General features: G+C 40.3%; 1 protein-coding gene across 2 annotated transcripts in view; it reads right to left on the reverse strand.

The window, feature by feature from the left end:
• Positions 1-5,754: 5,754 nt before the first annotated feature.
• LOC124146536 (universal stress protein PHOS32-like) overlaps positions 5,755-22,437 on the reverse strand; it is a 63,135-nt gene continuing 46,452 nt past the window's right edge. For both annotated transcript variants that reach the window (XM_046516853.2, XM_046516854.2), the window contains exons 4-5: positions 10,629-10,720; positions 5,755-7,622 (exon numbers count right to left, since the gene is read on the reverse strand). In XM_046516853.2, coding sequence (XP_046372809.1) covers positions 7,398-7,622; positions 10,629-10,720 — 317 coding nt within the window. In that variant the 3' untranslated portion in view covers positions 5,755-7,397. The remainder of the gene's footprint in view (positions 7,623-10,628; positions 10,721-22,437) is intronic.

A 22,437-nucleotide genomic window follows, 5' to 3' on the forward strand; every position in this document is an offset into this window, starting at 1 on the left:
TCAGAACGCTACACATATTTTGTTGATTTTTGTAAAACATAGCTAGAGCGTACTTCTTTTTTGTGTATTCTGAAGTTCAAGTAAAAATAAAAATAAACTATTGGGCAAAAAAATATACACTTGAAAACTGGATTTTCCGATGTTAATAAATGTGCGAATATTGATTCATCACAATTCCAGCCATATCACACCATAAAATAAAAAACATGAATTAAACTACTCCGATTAAACAAGTAAGGTAAGATTATTTGATTAATTTCGGTATTTTTAAATTAAAAAAAAAAAGTTGATAAAAGTCGGAATTGATCCAGGATATCGATCCGATCACTTAGTACACTGGTTCTCTTTGAAAATAAGAGTGAAACAGAAAATGGGAGAAAAAGGATAATTATTCAAATATTCTCTTTTATGTGATAAGAAATACGTAGAATTGATCAGATGTACAATAGAAGAAACTATTAGCCCATGCAAAGGTGACACAGATGGATTTATAACAACCTTGTTCTCAAAGATGTACTTGGCAAGCCTTCAATCAGCGTTCAATGTTTTACAGAGTATATTATTGAGATAAGGGGCACGTCCATTAAGTATTCACAAAGAAAGAAAATGGATCGGACAGAAAGAACTTTATCACGACGCAGGACGACATGTAGAAACAAAACTAATTGACACTATTGATCTGACAAATAACTTGTCAACTCTAAGGATAAAATGGGGTTCACTCTCTTTCTCAAGAAAACTGTACATTTACGTTTCAGGAATGTGAACAAAGCTGTGATTACGCATAAACTATTTTCTGTTATAAATTCATGCAAATTATGGGTAACACTATTGACAAATGTAAAAGAAAAAAAATAATTCTTCTTGGGACATTTCATTTATCTTCAATGGAAGTTTGTTTGTTGGTTTATTTGTTGTTTAACGCCGTACTCAGCAATATTCCAGCACCATGACGGCGGTCTGGAAAAAATCGAGTCCTGACAAGATAACCCAGTAATTGACATCATGAGTGATCCACGATGACATGCATCAACCAAGTCAGCGAGCCTGACCACCCGATCCCGTTAGTCGCCTCTTACGACAAGCATATTCGCTATTTACGGCAAGCAAGGGTTGCTGAAGACCTATTCTACCCTCGATCTTCAAGGCATCTTGAAACATACATTAGCACATACAACCTAGGTTTCATCTGTACTTACATAGTTATGAAGAGTGAAGTGAAGGAGTTTGTCCTCTCAAAGAATAATCCTATCATCTGTGATTTCAAAACATCTACACGATCATCAAATGTCAGGACTTAAATATAATGAAGGAAAAGTTAATTTTTGCCTGTTCAAATACACAGACGTTTTTTTTTCTGTTGCCACGCAGAAATTGTACGATCACAAGGAATATTAGGACAGAATCGCTGAATGACTTCAGGGCCCACTTGCACAAAACTATCTTAGCGCTAAGACCATTGTAAGCCTATGTTAAAGTATGGGAGTTAAGATCATCTTAGCACTAAGATCGCTTTGTGCAAGTGGGCCCTGGAGGTAGTTGTGTAACATATGTTGTTTCAAAGCACGCCAATCATTTTTGAAAAAATAAGTACATTGGTCATCGTCCTTCGGTTAAAAATGAACGTCTCAGTACCCTAATGGTTTCCATTCATGGCGATAGTATTCCTTATTTAAGTGTGGTGAAGTCCCGAAAGTTTCCTTATAATCGAAAATAAGCAACAGCATACATTAACCGGACCGCCTCCATGGTCTTATGGACCCGTGAAGATCCGGGGTAGAAAAGGTCTTTAACAACCCATGCTTGCTGTAAAAGGCGACCCCGTAGTCGCAAAACTTGTAGAAGAAAACAAACTGTGGTTGCATGAGTGCAACGGTCTTGGACGCGACGTTAAACCCCATTTCACCTGCCTGGGATGTAACCACCGACCTTCTGCTCTCAAGGGCGGACGCTCCTTGGAATTGGACGCACATCGAATGTGTCCAGTACACTGTACCCTTCCTTTAAAGAAAACTGAGCTAGACAGACCCTTGGAGAAACCGAACGTTCGTGAATGTCAGGTGGATGATGAAGCGTCTCGATGTCGACTCAATCTGTGACCGAGGGGGAAATCAAATGCGAGATTGTTTTGGCTCTGCGGTAAAAGCGCAGAAAAGATGCATAGATAATCTCCCACGAGTACCTTTTGATATCTTACGCATCAATACGAGTCGACAAAAGTTTAAAACTCTGAGCCTTGCCGAGCAGTTTAAACTTTTATCGACAGGTGTTGATACATTTTATATCAAAAGACACGGGGGTATGATTATATTTGTCATCCACAATCCTTTTTCTACCATGTTCAGTTTGTAATCAGACGCGCTGTCCACGGACACCTCCCTCTAAGGATTGCCAAAACATGCCTTGAAGAACTAACAAGACAGTATTAACGACCCAGATCACCGGGTCATGTCACGGTGACACACAATCTGCCAAGTCAACAAGTGACTGCCTGACCTAGCAGTGAAACAATACCTATGTACCGCCCAACTTTTACTATCCCACAGCCACTGGTCGGTAAAACATAGAGCGCTAATACATAGATAGGGTTCACGCCTTCATGAGGTTTTACTAAAGGTAGGGACGGTCGGGTAGCCTAGTGGTTAAAGCGTTTGCTTGTCACGCCGAAGCCCGGGTTCGATTCCCTACATGGGTACAAAGTGTGAAGCCCATTTCTGGTGTCCCCCGCCGTGATATTGCTGGAATATTGCTAAAAGCGGCGTACTTACTTACTCACTCACTCACTCACTCTACTAAAGTTCAATGCTCATTTTGCAATGTTGGATATAGATGTTGGTGACTAAATTAAGCGTAATTTTTTTTTTAATCTGCACATAGCTTTTGCCCGATCACTTAGACGTTCTTAAAATAATGATTTTCATTTCAATTTTTAAGATTAAAAAAAGTTAATGTTGGCTTACGAGTATCGGTGCCCCACACCTTCAATGCCTCATATGGGAGTACAGTATTATGATGTGAAAAACACTGATTGAATGTACGCAGCGCGCTATTTTGATTTTAGGCAGTTAACGGTATTTCATTAATTCAAATCAGCAACCTACTAAACACATTAGACTCAACCCATACCGCCTTATATTCGCTAACACCAAGGAATTCGAGTTTATTTTTGTCTTTGCACCCGTGAAGATCCGGGGTAGAATGGTCTTCAGTAACCCATGCTTGCCATAAAAGGCGACTAATGGGATCGGGTGGTCAGGCTCACTGTTTTGTTGATGCATGTCATAGTATCCATATTGCGGGGATCGCTCATGATGTCAATCGCTGGATTGTCTGGTCCACATTCGATTATTTACAGACCGCTGCCATATTGCTGGAATATTGCTGAGTGCGGCGTTAAACAACAAATTATTTTTTTCAGATTAGCACGGAGATTGGTCTGTCTCCCAGGCCCAAGAGAATAGATAATAATATGAATGCGACTCAAGTCTAGAATGATTTGGCTCCCGGTAAGCATTGCTCCTTTTCAATTTACTTCATATGTTGTAGATATATATTTTTATATTAATGAACTTTATTTCTGGGAGTAAATGTTGGTTTACACGGAGATAAATACATAAACATAAACATGTCGATTAAGAGGTGTTTATCCCAACATCTGAAATTTACTTTGCCGTTAGATCCACAGGCAACATGACTCTACATTGAAAATACAGTATGTTTATTTCCCAAACAAACAAACAAACAAACAAGACCTGTGCCGTTCAAAAAACCTTAATGGCCTGGTTCTAGTTGACAACGATCGTACATCTGCTGTCCACCGCTGTGTTTAATCCTTTTGTGTCACAATTGCAGGTACAGAACATGTTTTAGGCATTTAGTAACATTTTTTTTACAAAATTACTTCCATCATCAGTTTCCAGTTCCAAACAGTGGATCGTACATTTCCGAGGCTACACTAACTCATCCATCTGTTGTTCAACAAAATAACAACAACTATTTTCCTTTGCAATCTTTATTTTGCTTTAGGCTGAAAAAGAAGGAAATGTGTCTTGGGCATCGGCGCGTCGGTCACTTTAAAAGCCAATGAAATATATAATTTTCAATTTTTTTAAGCAGGCCCTGTTATCCACGATTGACAACTAACATGGCACAAATAAGCCGAATAAGTAATCCTTCCTCATCACTTATGTTTACAAACAGATAAAAAGGGTCATACCTCCCGCCTAACTTAAAAAAGGATGTGCCCGAGAAAACTTTTTTTTTTATATGCAGCCTTAGGCTGTTTCCTGGGTTCATTTCTCTTTCCAACTAATGTGAGGGAAGGGTATCCTTGATTTTTTGTCTCAACTTGAATCTAATAAATTAACAGTTAAGAACTTTCATCATTTTTAAACTTTTCAATAGCTTTGGTCGCAAAAACACAAAACATTTTTCTGTGGTAGACAAGACAAGACAAGACAAGTGCTTGAAGCCCATAGGCTCTTTAATTTCTTTCTGGTAACTGGTGAATCAGTTTAATGAAATAATGTTCGTAAACGGATGACCGAATGATGAAAATGAAACATAAATTGTTATAATTAAGAATTGACTTAATAAATATTCTTGCGTTTAAGAAGGTATAAATTTAAAAACGGTGTTCTTACTGTGTACATCCGCGGACACAACTGTAGGCAATAATGCACCACAAGCCCCGCCCATTCTATTATCGGCTAATCAGGAAACAGTGGGCGTGCCCGTAGTCTTTTCGGTTTATAGAAACATAAACGTAAGAAACTGCTTGGGTTGCCAATAAAATGCCACGAAATCACTTGCATTTTTTCCACAAAGAAATAGATAAGGCCCGATTTTGAGCTTATAAAGTGACGCACCGATGCCCGAGAAAAAAATTTCAACCGTAAATCAATGTTTTTACAGGACGAACTTCTAGAGGCAGTTACTTGTCGAAGCACGTTAAAATACACCATAACGTAAACACGACGTCCAGGTTAAAATGGAATTGTCAGTTGTCACTGAGATTTATTTGTGTTTTAATATAACAGTAAGTGGTTACGAGTGCTACATTTTACACATAAAAGATGTGGGATGGGTCACATTGATCGTGGATGGTTTGAAATGAAGATGATCTTGCATATTATGTACAGCAAAAACGCCACCTTAACGTACAGGCCTGTCGTCTTGCACGTGCATTGATAATCGAAATCAATAACAGGGGTGTCCCAAACAAAAACAAATGAAGCGCACATACAATCAACAAATGTACCGTTATAACACTGCTGAACAATGTGACCGTGTAATGTGTAAACGGTATACCGATTCCTTAATGTATAGCTATAGACATATACTACGTGTAGGGGTATATGGGTGTGGGTTTACACTGCAGTGGGGTACAGTGAAAATACATTAATTCGGACTGAACCGTTCAAAGTGAAATCGTCCTGATTAACAAATGTCCGGATTAACGAATCATGGGGACATAACTCACTCTGATCATGTTTTGATGTTCCTTACAGTTGTACGTTGTCCGGAAAGTGATGTTTCCAGTATCAAGGGGTTCAGACTAATTAGGTAGAGTCGTTCTTTCATTGAGCATATTCGTTCCTGTATTAATGGCTAGTATTTATGCTTTATTTACAATAATTATGTTTTACATGTGTGACCAACCATGAGATAAGGGGCATTATGGGTGAAAAATCATATTATGACTTCTCATATTTTAAAACAACAGTATCTTAAAGAACACGAAAATACAACTCACAAGCTTCAATTCATATTTATTACAGAGATACACGGCATCCAACATTTGGACTCATTATCTGCAAAGTCCCATTTTCAGGCGTAAAACTGTAAGCATTGCAGTTTCTAGATATTATGTCTGATCAATGGAAAGTAGATATGTATGCTGAAATGTTTTGAAATAATAATAATAATAATAATAATAATAATAATAATAATAATATTAATAATACATAAGTACGAACTCAAGAGAAAAATGCGATATTTTGTACATTCCGCACACATGGCGATTTTTACGTAATTAAGTTGACGTTAAACGTCTTTCTTTGTGACGTCACAGCACAATTGTATCCTAGCATCCATAAGGTCCCTATTCTCCTGGTGGGTCTCATATGGTAGAAGCCCTTTTTGAAGAAATTTCTTTTCAGGTACATGATAAAACAGTCTGTCAAGTGAAGCATCGTTATGTAAGTTAAATGTCAATGAATTGAGTTATTTGATCTAAAGCTGACATTTTCAGGGCTCAAGTGAAACATGAAGACATTTTCAGGTTAATCTTAGGAACGTCACTTATCCTCATATGGAGATTGTGTAGGGCCTGTAAGTGTGACACAGTGGTGTCTGGCTGGACCTTCTTGTAAGCGCAAGAGCCCAGTCAGTTCACAATTTCATTAAAATCAGTGCTCGCTACAGCTCCACAAAGATCTGAGGATATCCCAGGAACAAGGAACGACCGACTATTTAAACAGAACGTCGCTAGACGAGATCGCGATAGCGAAAGTCCCGATGTGTTTTTAATCACGCAACCTCGAGAAGGTTAATATGGGGTATTCCGAACGACAGTTACGGCGTACGACTGATTCCGAATGGTAGACATAATCTACCACTCGCATCTTAGGATATAACTTGAAACGGAAGGTACTTTCCATAGTCCGTGGTACGTACTGCCTTACAGTGTCCAGAATTGTTCACTTTTCAAACTGAATCGAGAAATTTGTCAAAGGATTTATCAAAAAGGAGTCCGTCACGGAAGTCGCCATTTGGTGCCGTAAAGCTCGAGAAAGATAATTTCTGATTGGCTAATGTCGACTTCATGTTAGTCATTTCATTGGTCGGTCAAAGTTCGCGAAATATCGTTCCGACGTGACCTACAACGGGATGTCCTTAGATCGTTGGTGTAGCGGTAGCGTGGTCTAAGGTGAGAATTCTTATGAAATTGGTCAGTTCATTGCAAACAAAAGCCTGACATATTATGAAATCCATGTTTTGGTTGTTTGTCTGATGTTGAACACGTCAATATTCCAGAACTTCCAGTGATTGATATTGTGAGCAACGAGTCACGCCGTCGGGGTACGTTAACTCGACATCAACCAAGTCACTGATTCTGACCACCCGATCCTTTTAGTCAACTCCTACAACAAGCTTAGGTTGCTTGGGGCCAATTCAACCCGAATGTATCCGTGTTTTGTATGTTTCATGGTTAAAGTAGGTTAAAGATCTAGAGTGGATGAGGCGGGGTGAGTGAGAAGTAACAATAACATCATCAACATCATCAACATCATCAACAGCATCAGTGCAGCGGAAGTAGTGCCGCCACATACAGTATCCCCGCCCTCAACAAGTTCATGCAGTCACCGTCCACCACTGACGGCGGACTACATCGCCTAGTGACTAGGCCTGGGTTTGTCACCGCCCTTGTGCCTACACACCAACACCGGCGCTTGCGAATGATGGAGGATGTAGTCGCTGACGCTGCCGAGAATGGTACGTCGGATTTTACCATGACCTCTCGTGCCGGTCACCACGTACGTAGCGTCCATCTTCTTAACCAGATTGCAGATGGCGTGGCCTGGCTTGTTGTCATCGAGAACCATCACCTCGCCTGTCACCTGTGGAGATTTAAACCGGGTCAACATTATATAGAAGGGTGATTATTTGTTTATAAATAAATTGCAACCGAATCCGTCGAATTTGATTGGTTAACCAAGCAATATGTTTCGCATTTATGTTTCCAAAAAGCGGAAACAACATTAGGCCCGCCCATTAACAAACTACAGCTTCCTGATTGGCTGATATAAGAAGAGGCGTGTGTTGCAGTATTGCGAACGATGTCACTGCTTTCGTACTGTTGTCAACAGTTGCCTGTGTGTTAATCATTAAATAAACAGTCTGTGAAGTTATTATTGTTGACGTATTTATTCAGAAGAATGCACTTTAATGTATGTTTGCGTTTTTAGAGTAATAAAAGTAAAAACCGGTGTCAACACCTGCTTGGACACCGGGTGTTTATAACTCCATACACTCCATAAACGCAAAAAAACCCATTGAAGTACGTTCATAAGTATTTGTCAGCAATAGAACACCTATATCATGTTAATGGTGAGGTGAGGTTAAATGGGGTTTTACATCGGTTTCAAGATTATTGCACTTATATAGCGATGTGCATGCATGCACGTGTGTGTGTGTGTGTGTGTGTGTGAGAGTGTGAGTGTGAGTGAGTGAGTGTTTGTTTGTGTGTGTGTGTGCGTGCGCGCGCGCGCTTGTACTTGTAAGGTCCGAGTTTTTAGTGCTAGCCCACTGAGATACCATGCCGCAGATTAACATGAGTACCCTCTTCAGACAGATTATACCGACTCCGAGCCGACCAGTCCTTCGTGTTGCCCCTTAATGCCGAGCGCAAGGCAGGGTAACAACAAGTACCATCGTTTAACGTCTTTTGGTAAGACGTGGCCGGGGATCGAACTCCGGGCGGACGCTCTGCCACTAGACCACGCAGGCGGTCTCATAATACACACCAGGATACCCATCCAAACATACAACAAGCATGATGTTTGGGGAACCCTTTCTGACCCTGAATCCAAGAAGGGCGTGGAGGTCTTGCAGTGTCAAGGCGTGCCATTACTGGTCTGCACTAACCTTCGGGGTTCGAACTTTAAATGACGAGTGGTGAATTTCTTCCTGACAACCACGATGATCAAAATGAGTGACTTAATATTTTATGCCGTATCAGCAATATTTCAGCTACATATATTAATGAGTGATAGGGGTTTTGCGCCGCTTTGTATTCTTGGTGTAGTGCGGCGTGTCAGCTTGAAGTCAGAGGATCCTGGCGGGGTTAAGGGACGCAACTTTACACAGCGAATTCCGGCGCCTCAAGCGAACATCCATGCAGTCTATCAGCTGTATAATCCCTGACGAACGATCATACTACGGACATTAGGGACCAAATGGCTGGCCTAGTCATAGCCTATATGGCTTTATAACGGTCGCCTCTAAATATGGAGTCTTTGGCCAGACAAACTAGTGGTTGATAGCATGAACACCGATCGGCGCCGGCGAGGTCCAGTGACAGCACACAAGAACCATTCGATCCATGATTTCGTCCACGCTTTGGACAAGCACGGGGTACTGGGTACATACTGCCCGCTTTATCCTCGTGGGATAACAACCCACAATAAAACTAAATATATACAGGATAGTGTTTTCGGAGTTTTCTTAAAATATTCAACAAAGGCCACTTCCGTGACTTTGACAAATTTAGACCCCTGAAGATCTGAGTTAAGTGTTCAGCAACCCATGCTTGCCGTAAGTGGCGACTAACGGCGTCGGGTGGTCAGGCTCGCTGACTTGGTTGATGCATGTCATCGATATCCTATCCCAATTGTGTGGATCGATGTTCATGATATCAATCACTGGATTGTCTGGTCCAGGCTCGACTATTTCGAGACCGCCGTCATATAGATGGGGTATTGTTGAGTGCGGCGTCAAACAACAAACATACAAAAACATATCTATTATGTGTCATAGCGCAATAATGCAACACAATCCCCACTCACAATGGAACTGCTATGGGCTGTTTGTTATGATTGAAATTCGTTCAGATGGCAAGAAAAATGTACCAGAATAATAGCACCCCGGGCTTGTAAATAAAAGCGACAAAGCAATTTCTATGATCATAAACAATCTCAAACAACAAAAATACATCTACTTTGAGGGCATTTAGACGTTAGTGTGGAGATTAAGGACAAGTTATTTATACAATCGACTTCTTTATTACAATGGAGGCAACGCTTAGGTGTAGATTCTGACACTTTCATCAAGCAAGTGATATTTGTTCATACACCGTGTATAAACATCAATCAGTCTTTGAAACTCAACCTTATCTTCTGTATCAATACCAACCATCCCTAAATACATAACCCCCATACTTCATCTTGTTCTTCATCACTTGCTTGATAAAGGTGTTAGAATCTACACCGAAACGTCGCGTCAATTGTAATGAAGTAGTTGTTTATCTGTAAGAATTTGTCTGTGTTAAAACAAATACATCACAAGAAACAGAATGGAATGAGCCTTGCTGATGAGAAAAATGATTATTATGAAGGCAGCATTATGAAACACAGTGTTATTCGTAGATAATCTATCTAAGTTGTATAATCTGCCGGTCAAAATAAAGTATACACCCATGTTTGATGGCGGCTAATCATGAAAAGAACAAGAAATGGTTATTCGATGGTGATGTATTTGATACGAATATAATACAGTAATAACGGTTATAACGAACACGCTTATAACGAACTGACCGATATAACGAACTTATTTTTTAGTTCCGTCCATTTGTGGTATATATGCTGTATATATGCTTATAACGAACTACGGTTATAGCGAACTAAAATTAGTGGTCCCTTTGAGTTCGTTATAACCGTAGTTTAGTGTAGTTGCGTTTTGGAGCTTCAGTTTGCAGTGTTTAGGCGACTGTTATTACCCTGGTAACGGCAGGGGACACCAAAAATGGGCTTCACACGTGACGAGCCAATGCTGTAACCCTTAGGCTAACGTCGGAGTCGAACTCCGTTCACTCACTCACTCGACAGACAGGTGCCTACCCGACTCACCCCATACTTGTTCATCTCTTCCAGGTATTTGGCCTTCAGCTGCTCGGTCTTGCCGTTCACCTCCAGGATCATCTCCTCGATCCGGGCCGGGGCTGAAACAGGAGGGCCATGCATATGGATAATTATACATTAATATGATTTACCTATACAGCAGTGGAATAGGTCCCCTTTACCCCAGGCTTGTAAACGCTGAGGTGAGGTGAGGTGAGGTGAGATGAGGTGAGATGAGGTGAGGTGAGGTGAGTTCTGGATTCCGATTCCGATTAATTTATTGCATCTTTATAAATATTCCAACTATAGTAGCTGGGTGAGTGCATGCGTGAATTCTTGCATGTTTGCTTGCGTGCGTGTGTGTTTTGAGAACAACCTTTTTAAAGTTGTATGTGCAACAAACTATTTTTATTTTTATACAGCGCCATCAAACAGTTTATTCGGTTTCACTATTATCACAAAGAGTTTGACGATTGGGTATTTTCCACAAAACAAACTGTTCAGGTTTCTCACCACTGCCTACAAACTATTCATATTTAGCATATTTCTAAAGAAACTCTACATGTATAATATCTACCCACTCACACCCCAAATCAAATGGATGCTCCCGTAGCGCTTTCATCAGTAGTTAAGGTAGTTTAACTGTTGCGTAGGCATACATTTCTTTTGGGTTAAAGCCAGCGCCGCTAGAAATGTCGAAGTTGGTTTGGAATAAAATCTGCAGACGTTTGCTCTAAATTTAATTATTGGTAAGAAAGAGAACAACCAACTCGGAAGGTTTCCAGTTTATCTTTCATCAGGGAATTAATGTGGTAGAGCGACGACATTAATTCCCCTGGGAAAGATACACCGCAATTCCTTGTTTCTCGTTAGTCTTCTAATAATGTGTCCCAAAGGAAATCACCGCTCACATTGCGCAAGTTCAGTCGAAGTGTGAAGGCGACGTCGTAGGTAGCTTCCAATTCGTGACAACTCGTGTTATTCCGGAAGAAGCCGAATGGTCATCTTACAGGCTACGAAAAGGGGCGAGTTGTGACGAATGGTATTTCCGATACCAGTACTTTTGGGAGAGATTCGTTTTGTGTTAACTGCACGCGTCTTGCACCAACCGTGAAAAACCCATGGGGGTAAATGGGAATCCATGTATGGAAAAAGATTCAAAGTAATTCTTTTACTTGTGGTTTTACGTGAAATGTGATGATTATGTAGCAGGGCGTGGAGTCATCCCACAGATGACATCCTTACCTTGTCAGCTTGCTGACGGGGTTAACCTCTTTGGTCATGTGGACAAGGCGTCCGACCTCGGATCAGAAGGTCCGTGGTTAGAATCCCATCACGGGGCTCGGAAATTTTATGGCCGCTACAATTACATGGGGGTCTATCTATTTATAAAAGCCTGAACACCCATTTTTTAGTAAACTACCGGGCAAAAGAAAGTATACCTCCATGTTTGATGGTGGCTATAAATGAAACAAACAAGAAATGGTTATTCGATGAGGATTTATATGATACGAGTATCATAGCTGTGGACCTCAAGTTTGCACAGTTTTTCGGCGACTGTCAGCCCAGGGATGTTTTGATGACGTTTGTAATTGTTTGGTCACGTCAAATTTTCAAGTGTATATTTTTTTTGCCCAGTAGTTTATTTTCGTGGGTTAAGTGTTTGTGAAACGCACTTATTGAGACAGCGTGTATATGAGGATCTCGTGTTTTCCAGCGTTTAGATTCGCGGTGTAGATTGGAATCAAAATCGATTTTATTGAAAGAAACATTAATAAATGGTTATTTTTTTGAAGCTGTAAACTTTCTTGTAATATTTGTGAACATTACTTGTTTTTTCATGGTGAGTTAATTCTTTTTATACAGAAACTCATCAACAATGATAACTTTCACTGGAACCAACCTGTCTATATGGCTCCACCAGCTATGATTTGTTGCCTTAAAATAATCTGAAGAAAAATCAATTGCCATGGCATTTGGACATCATTTTAGCAAACTTTATTTCTCAAGTTTGTGTGGTAGCGTGGGTTAAGAAGGAATGTTTGAAATAGATAATCAAATTTAGTTTCATTACAAAAAAATGTTTCAGTTTGTTTTCACGAGATGACAAAGCTGAAAACATGCATTTGCTTGTCACTAAGCACATGGCAACACACGTGTAGGCCTCGAAAAGCGTGGAGTTATGGGTGTTGTGAGAATGAAGTAATATCTTCATGGTTTTGTAAATGCTGGCACCTACAAAATCCTACATATATACTGAACACAAAAAGTTAGGGATCATGAATATTTTGAGGATATTTTCCGGAAATGCAGTCATCACTTCCAAAATTAAAAAAATTGTTTAGTTTTCAAACATCAACCCCTATAAGACATAACATGAACACATTCGGGTTTTTTTGAAACGGGGGGATCCACTGTAAATCAGTGTCCATCCATCCATCCATCCATCTATCTATCTATCTGACCACACACACACACGTGCACACACACACACACACACACACACACACACACACACACACACACACACACACACACACACACACACACACACACACACACACACATATATATATATATATATTATACAGACTGATATTCTTTTGACTCTTGTATTTATCTCTCTCACTCTCTCTCTCTCTCTCTCTCTCTCTCTCTCTCTCTCTCTCTCTCTCTCTCTCTGCACTCTCTTATTAGATGACAATACGCCCTCGATAAGTACAGTGTTATGATCTAGGTCAACAGTATATCCATGACAAATATTTAAAAAATATAAACACCCCTTGGGTGCACAGTTATGAAGCCTGTCTACATGTGTTTTTAATTCGCCAAAATAGTGGAAAGTTTCTAGAGTTAAAAAAGGTTTATTAGCCTCTGAGATAGCTCATTAGTTTTAAGCAAGATTTATGGCCAAAAAACATACATAATTTCACACCGCCTTCCTGCCATCTAGGCTCCTTGCGTCACTGAGGAGCAAATAACGCCTGAGCATATAGCTTAAAGTCGAGAGCCGTCTTGCGCTCCTCTAATGTAAACTATATACAGCTGGTGGGATTTCATTACGTTGGTTATTCTACGCATGTTCGTGAGAGACATATATACATATCCAGTGAAAAAATACAAGCATGTAACTAGATAGGGGTTGGTTTGGAGTTACTGTGACCTGCAGACTCGCCTGTCTCATCATTTCGTTTCGACGGCCGAAATGAAAATCTGCTCAGTTTCCTCAGCTGAAGGGGGGCACGGGTGGCCCAGTCGTCTGTGGCGCCGCAATTCGCTGTGCAGAGTTGCGTCCCTTGGGTACGCCAGAAACCTATGATGGTGGGTTCGAATCCCGGTTCACCCCGATTATGTTTATAGGTTTGTCAGCACCATACCCGTGCTCGTGGGTGGTAAACCTCTGCGATCTGCATCACTTTGGGCTTTCCTCCCACATTAAGCTCCCACGCCGTGATATAACTTGAATACTGTTAAAAGCGGCGTTACTCTCAACTCACTCACTCACCTTTGCTAAAGGTTGGACTTATATCAATCTGTAGCAATATCCATATTCATTAATTGGAATAAAAAAAACCAACGTAATTATAATACCACTTGAACAAAATGTCGGAAGCATTTTGTGTTGTGCATTAATGAAACTTGGAGACAAAGAAAACACGTCATACCTTCACAGCCAGTGACAGTGAGTACAACTATCAGGGACACCTGCACGGAGCTATATTCCTAGCCTGGGAAATGAAAGAATTATTAGAATAATCTATACCAACGGCAGCAGCTCTGTTCAATGAAGATATACAGCCCTCTTATTAGACCTTCAGTCTGAGAGAGTGGCGCGTTCCCTGCAGGGAGACCAAGGGATCCATTTACCACTCTGTTGATCATGACGACAGCTGTTTTGGTCATCTTGATTAATGCCCGGGAATTGAAACTACCAGTTGCAGGTGCCATATGTGACTACTGTCATTTAGTATGCGACTACTTAGAGAATAACCGACGAGTTACGAGGAATTGCGGGTTATCTTTCGCGAGTGAATGAATGGAGTTAATCCCGAACCTTTTGCTGAAATTAAATTTCAACCTTACAGAGACGCATAACTAAAGTAAACGTTTTGATGATGTCATCAATGTGTGACGTCATGAATAATGGATGACGTCATATCGTATTGTCAACAATGAAGCAATGTGACGTTATATCGCTTCAAGTGACCAATCAGCTAAAACGCATCTATATCGGAAATGTATAACCTTCAATCTTTCAACCCTTAAAGTGTGTTTGTTTGTTTTGTGTGTTTGTTTTTTCGTTGTTTAACTCCGCACTCAGCAATATTCCACCATATGACGGCGGTATGTGAATAATCGATTCTGGACCAGACAATCCAGTGATTGATATCATGAACATCGATCTACGCAATTGAAGTGATGACATGCATCAACAATGACATGCATCAAGTCTGCGAGCCTGACCGCCTGGTCCCTTTAGTCGCCTCGTACGACAAGCATCGTCGCCTTTGGCGGATAGTATTGTCATGTTGAAACGGGTGTTCTCGTACCCTTCATTCAATGAATCCAGTTCTTAGATCGAGGTATCTGTGAGAAACATCGCTGGAGTACGATTATATATTGTGATCACTTTTCGATACTTCAGGGAGTGACTGAGTGAATATTGTGTAATGCCACAGTTACTCGCTCACTGATACCTTCCTGTGATAAGAAAACATAGTTGTGTTATCATGCCCAGTCAGAGATTGCTGCTCTGGTTTGTCTGCTCTAGACTCGATTAGTAACAGGCAGTTTACATATTACTGGGATATTGCCAAACACAACCCGCTCGCATACTGTACATGTCATGGCTCTGCTGAAACAGCTGTTTATTGGGAATGGAGACATTAAGAATTGAGGAGCTAAAGAGGCTGTAACTCACAGTTGATTTTATCATTTTGATTTTCAATTGATAATATCTCACGTTAGCGATATTATATCCCCAAAATGAACTGTACTGGCGCTTACCCAGCACTCTAAGAACACATCTATTAAATTTTTAAAATATAATTTGATTTAAAACTTTAAAAAATTAAACAAAATTGCATGAAACTCAATTGCTGAAGGGTATCTTCGACATCTCTTCTCTAAAAATCAATCAATTTGCTTTTTTTCGGCAAAAATTTACATTTCAAACAGTGTCTGAGTCATGTGGTTGAAATTTTTTTTTTTACCCCAGTCGTCATTAAAACCGATTTATTTTTACACAAAATTACTCATTCACAGATGACTTTTTACAAACTGGTTAAAAATGAGTGATGGTTAAAAAGACATTATCAAATTTAACCAGGGTTCTTTAAATTTTTCAATTTCATTAAAAAACAAAATCGATATAGTTTCTTTTGCTCTTCAGTTTATATCTCAGAAAGCAATTTCACAAAACTAGACCGTCTGTTTGAACTTGTTGAAAAACAATGTTGGATCAGTGGCAAGAGCTAATCAATTTTCAAATACGGATTCATGAATATTTATAGATTAAAACTGCCCGTGAAATGTCTGGCAAAGGTAGCTAACTGGTTGTTTACATAACGGTATATTGGATGATGATAGCTTCTCCCGCATGTAATCTGATTGTATGTAAATCTTTTATCGAATGCATACAATTCTGGTCATACGAAGTGTTACATTCTCGTGCGCTTGTTTCAAGTCACTTTTTTAAAAGAATGAACTGTGAAATGTATGTTAGTCGAGAGGGGACATCGCTTTCTCGTCTTCAAATGTGGCCGCGAGAAAGCGATAACGCGAGACGAGACAGCGACATTCATACCACTTTGTTTGTTGTTCTACGCCGCAATCATCAATATTCTAGCTATATGATGGAGGTCTGTAAATAACTAGTTCGTATATCCGTCAGTTCCTTTTAAACGTGTTCGTTATAACCGTAGTTTACTGTACAGTAAACTACGGTTATAACGAACTCAAATGGGCTACTTAATAAAGTTCGTCATAACCGCAGTTTGTTATAAGCATATATACAACATATAGACAGCAAATGGCCGGGGCCCAAAAATAGGTTTGTAATATCCATCAGTTCGTTACAAGCATGTTCGTTATAATCGTAGTTTACTGTATTCTCGTCCAAGGAATATCCAGGCTGGTTGTGTTGTTTCAGAGTTTCAACATTTCAAGTTTGAATACGATTCTCATTGAAGGACATTTCGTAAATACAGAACTGCAGTACAGCAATCATGTTTTATTGTAATTACAGTGAACATCACTGCCCTGAAGGCCAGCAGCAGAAGCCATGCATCTGTCGACCCAATCATTATCTCCATCACACAAACACACTTGCGGCAGAATGTGAAGCAAGAATTCATTGTTTTACAGCACGTGTTAAGAGCTTCCTAGGAAGGGGATGGGGGAGCGAGGTTTATCATCCAAAACTTGCTCCCACAGGAGATATCGCTTCGGTGAGATCAATTGACACTCGTTGATAAAAGTGGTGAGGTGAGGTGAAATGAGGTTTAACGTCGCGTCCAAGATTATTGCACTTGTAAAGCGACGTGCATGTACGTGTATGCGTGTGTGTGGCTGCTTGTCCTAGTCCGGACTGATGCCGATTTATAGTGCTAGCACACTGAGATACCATGCCGCAGTTTAACATGAATACCCCACTCAGACACAGTATACTGACCCCGAGCCGACCAGTCCTTCTTTTAGCCCTTTAATGACGAGCGCCAGACAGGGTAACAACAAGTACCATCTTTAAACCTCTTTACCCCGGACCTTCCGCTCTCCGGGCGGACGCTCTACCATTAGACCACGGAGGCGGTCCTGATAATAGTGGAAACACTCCTCGGTAAACCTGGGAATTTTTCCACCTTCTCAACTGGTGTTGATATATTTGACATCAAAAGAGGGTGAGATTCTCTATGTATACACATGTTGATATGTTACAGGAAAAACATGGAATTTCTTGTGGATATTTCACAGAGGAAACCCGACAAGGTGGGGTGGGTTAACGTTAGGGTGGGGTGGGGTGGTTTGGGGTGGGATCTTGTGGGGTGGGTGTAGTAACAGAAATCAGCTTTGCAGCGGCTTGACTAACCTAAACTTGGATACATTTAGGAAATTGAGGAACCGACATTTTGAAAGCATCATATCCGTAGTCGTTTGTTTCATCAAAGTGGTGAACGTTTGAGACCTGCACATCTTCCCTAGGCAAGGGAGTTAACTGACTAACCAATTTCCATCCTCGTCGAACTAACATATTGCGTTATATTTTGGCTTGATTCACGAGTTTTTGCATAGTCCAATCCAAAGCAACATGGCGACTACTGTGCATATTTCGGTCGACTGCAGGGTTTTCAGTGCATGTACTGTCAAATTGGCGTCGACAGTTATTTTCCATGTTTTTAATGAAGGTGTTCAAGTGATTTCGTGCACTTTGGGTTAGGAGTGAGTAGGTGCGTGACGTTTTACCCCGATTAAAACATATCTCAGTCATTTTACGGCGTGGAAACAAGAACCATTTTATTGTGTTTGTGTGTGTGTTTGTGCGTGTGCGCGCGCGTGTGTGTGTAAGTTGCCTGTCACAAAAACTCTACTAGATCATCCGCTCTCAAGCAATCCTCGACTTGTTCATCAATCGAAGAGTCCTCCCGTTGGTGATTCTTAAGACTGTCACCAAGTGAAGAACTGCCTCACTGACATTAGAAGACCATAGGCGATCACGAAGAACATACATAGATTTAGCTTACTCAATTCATTCTTGTAACACTGCACCAACATCGGTCTGTCCAAAGTGGATTTATTTCAGGATGAGACTAAATCTTTATTCAAGACCACTATATAGCAATTTGAGAAATAATCAATACATCATCGCCTTTTTAGTCGTAGATTATCGTATTTCCTCGGCTTGTCTAGACGTATTCTCCTGAAGATAGCGTTAACCTGAAGAACATTATCAGGGCCACTGACACATTGTACAACACTAATGAATATTGCTGGAGAGTGCCTCCCTCTTGTGGCGCCCAGATAACTAAACTATGTACATAATTCAGTTCATTTGGGCCATTTAATGTTTCATCATACCTGAATACGTTAAACCGAGGAACATCACAAGAATATCACAGGAACATCTCAGGAACCGATCATTTGATATAGCTGAGGCGGTATACCGTGTATAAGTATACCGTGCCCTAAAGTACTGTAAACATGTTTTGCCTCAAGGTGGATAAAATATGTTGTGCAGGAAAATGTGTTGTTCCCGACAAATGTACATTCTGTCTGTAACCAAAATATATAAATGTTCTGACGTTCCTGAAATTCAACATATGTCACGAAAAAATGTTGTGAAATACATCTTTCGCGATTAGAATGCCATATTTGTGGATATAAATCTTTTTACAGATTCTCAAATAGTACTTTCAAGAGCCCATGGGTATTCCGGGTTACAATAGGTCTTCATAGTCAACAGGCTTAGCAAATACACAAATATTTGCCATTTGCTTTTTTTTCTGATGCTGCAACCAATTCAAGTTGACATGTCCATGAGAGGTCATTAGATACAGTGTTTCCCACACGCCCAGCAAGTTCGCAACAGAATCAGTATTTTTCATGGTTGAAATTTCCAAGGATCTGAGCATATCTCTCTGTCCTCTGATTTTTATCAACGGTGATAACGCCTTCTCCTCACTGGTTCACCATCCCCATCAAGTTGAGCCATCTTCACACCTCGCAGATTGTAGCCATGGTCAAAAGGGAACAGTCAAAGTCCTAAATGTTGCATTGGCATGATGTCAGCGAGAGCATCTTATGATACCACCCTTCTATATTGCACATTATAGCGAAAATATAATAGAATTATCATTATACCGCCCGCATTTTATCATATTGCGTGACGACGGCATTATCACGCCCATTGTTAGGTGACGTCATTAGGTTTGTTCTATGGCGTTTCCATATTTGTAATCCTGGGTCAATGACATTCGTTGTGTGTTGATTGCAGTAAATGTTTCAAAAACGATATTGTTTTTTATGTTTACTTGATAACAAATTGTATCCATTTTAGCTATAATAACTGTAACTTTATTTTTCAGGGCATTATCATTTGCAGAAGCCCTCGGTCTTCTGCAAATGAAAATGTCCTGAAAAATAGCGTTACCATCATAGTATGAGTCACTGACAGGGTTTCTTGATATTTGAAGAAGGAAACAGAATTTTGACTTTGAGAATATTACTGGTAAAGTTGCCATGCTTACTGCTTACGTTGTGGACAATTCGACCCCCAATACGTATATGTCAATGCACATTATTGTCTAAAAAGTCTTGGTGAAGAGCAATGGTAGAGGAAGAATGCAGCTTTCTCAGAATTAATGACGATGTTGACAACATGATGTGACTCTTCGATGCATATTTGTCCGAAGGGACCGGAAGTGCAGACGACAGATACATCTAGAACGTTCTGTGACTTCATTTACTTAACATTTGTTGCATTGTTATGATGTTGATTCGTTCTGATTGACATGACTTTGTGCCTACTATCACTGTTTGATACACAGAAGGGAACGTTATATGTGTCCCTATTCTGATATATAGTCTCTGGTAGTATCTAGCACTTTCATCAAAGGAGTCAACTTTCATGGATCATAAACATCATTCGTAAATGGAATATCCTCTAGTTTCACCCATCATAACTATCCTATTTCCTCTATTAGACGCCTGGGGGTTTATTTATTAATTTTGCGCAAGCCGTTGAGTCGGCACCTACATGTATTAGAGCCAGTCGTGTATTGAAACCCCGGGTGTATTCTGTTTAATGCTGACACAGTGACAACTCACTGCAAATCGTCAGTCATACAAAGGGTAAAACGTTCATTATTAATCACCACACATCTCAGTATTAGAGACTCGGCATCTAATAAAGGCCCGTCCTCTATTATACAGGGCGAATACCCTGGCGTCAATTAGAGGCCGGGGTGTATTGAAGGCATGAATGACATCTAATACAGGATATACGGTATATTTCTGCAAGTGTCAATCCGCCTGTGGAAACGCAAAAAAATATTCTAAATTGATAATTTGGTCTTTTGAAGAATAGGTCATTTTATCAATTTTTTGGTGAAAAGCAAATTATGATATGACAATGTTCACAAACTGTACCTTTCTACCTAGTTACCCGAACTTTAAAGTAAACATAGTTCTAGAAAGCTTTTAAAGAAAGCTTTTATTTTGTATATGACAGAGTGATATTGATTATTTCTGAAATGATGCATAGTTGCATACCAATTTGTATGCACGTACATTTGAGGAGTTTATGCTGCCTGCCAAGTTTAAATAAAATGGCTGACTCAAGACTTTTAATGATTAATTGGGTCAGAAATAGATTCCTTGACCCTTAGGGAAATATAGGTAAAGACTCCAGAAAAAATATTTATCTTTGTTTTTAGTCGAGATATGAGATATTGAAATTTGAAAGGCGGCCATTTGAAAAATGGCCGCCAAGGTCACCAGAAGTCTAATCTGGTTGGGTTCCCGCCTTGAATCAAATTAATTTGGGATAAAACTAACTGTGTGCCAAATTTCATACTTGTATCACGAAGTGCACCATCTGACCAAAATGGGGATATAAAAGATGCCAGCTTGTCGTATGAAACGACTTGATGAGTAGAGTGGTGAGGGTCGTTTGAGTGGATCCATCGTATCCCGAGAGCGTGGATCGATAATCATTACATCAATCACAGGTTTATCTGATATGGACTGATTGCTTTATTTACAGACCGTCATCATAAAGATGACATATTGCTGAACAACCAAACAACAAATAAACACTTCTTCCTTACTGGGGGCGGATACTCACTCCAACGAATGGGCAATTTTCCCTCCACTTGTCATCTGATCAGAATCAAACAGTACCAAACTGTGACGTGTTTGTTTCCGACCCTCAGGGACAACTGAACGACTTATCGAAATCGAAGTAATTGCTTTCTGAGATGTGTTGCTCAACAATTACTGTGGGGAGCCCTCGGGGAATGGCAGCTCAGCCTCATTTCCGAATTCCCATATTTCTCGAATTCCTCGTCTGATATATTTAAAAATCTGGTTCCGGGGCGGTGCAGTAGCAATCAACACATATCGAAATCTTGTTAGCTGCCGAGATTTGCCCCAACAGACCAGTCAATTCCGAATTTAAATCCCCCGTCGTAATTTCAATGGAGAATGCGTTCCACAGGCTGGTGGTGATCTAGGTGTGTTAGTGAGTTAATATTTAAAGTGACATTAGCAGTATTTCACCCATACCGTGATTAGAAAAAAATATTTACATTACTAACGAAGATACGGGGGTTGTTTTCAGCGACATATGTGAAACTTAGACATCGTATCTGTGTACAAGGGGTAGTGAGTGAGTGAGTAGGGTTTTACGCCGCTTTTAGCAATATTCCAGCAATATCACGGCGGGGGACACCAGAAATGGGCTTCACACATTGTACCCATGTCGGGAATCGAACCCGGGTCTTCGGCGTGACGAGCGAATGCATACATGGGGTAACTAATTTCGATAATAAAACTTAGGGTAGCAGATGTGTAGATTATTTATCATATACCTGAATACTTATCTTTTTTAATTCCATATTCTAGGCTCCACTTACAACAACGTGCTATGGATATTCTAGTATCATGTCATATCATACAGGGAGCACGGGTGGCCCAGTCGTCTAAGGAGCCGCGATTCGCTGTGCAGAGTTGCGTCCCTTGGGCATGCCAGAAACCTATGATTGTGGGTTCGAATCCCGGTTCGTCCCGATGATGTTTCTAGGTTTGTCAGCACCATACCCGT

This window comes from Haliotis rufescens, unplaced genomic scaffold, assembly GCF_023055435.1.
Source record: "Haliotis rufescens isolate VD_foot unplaced genomic scaffold, xgHalRufe1.0.p SCAF_23, whole genome shotgun sequence".
In the NCBI taxonomy this organism is placed as follows: domain Eukaryota; kingdom Metazoa; phylum Mollusca; class Gastropoda; order Lepetellida; family Haliotidae; genus Haliotis; species Haliotis rufescens.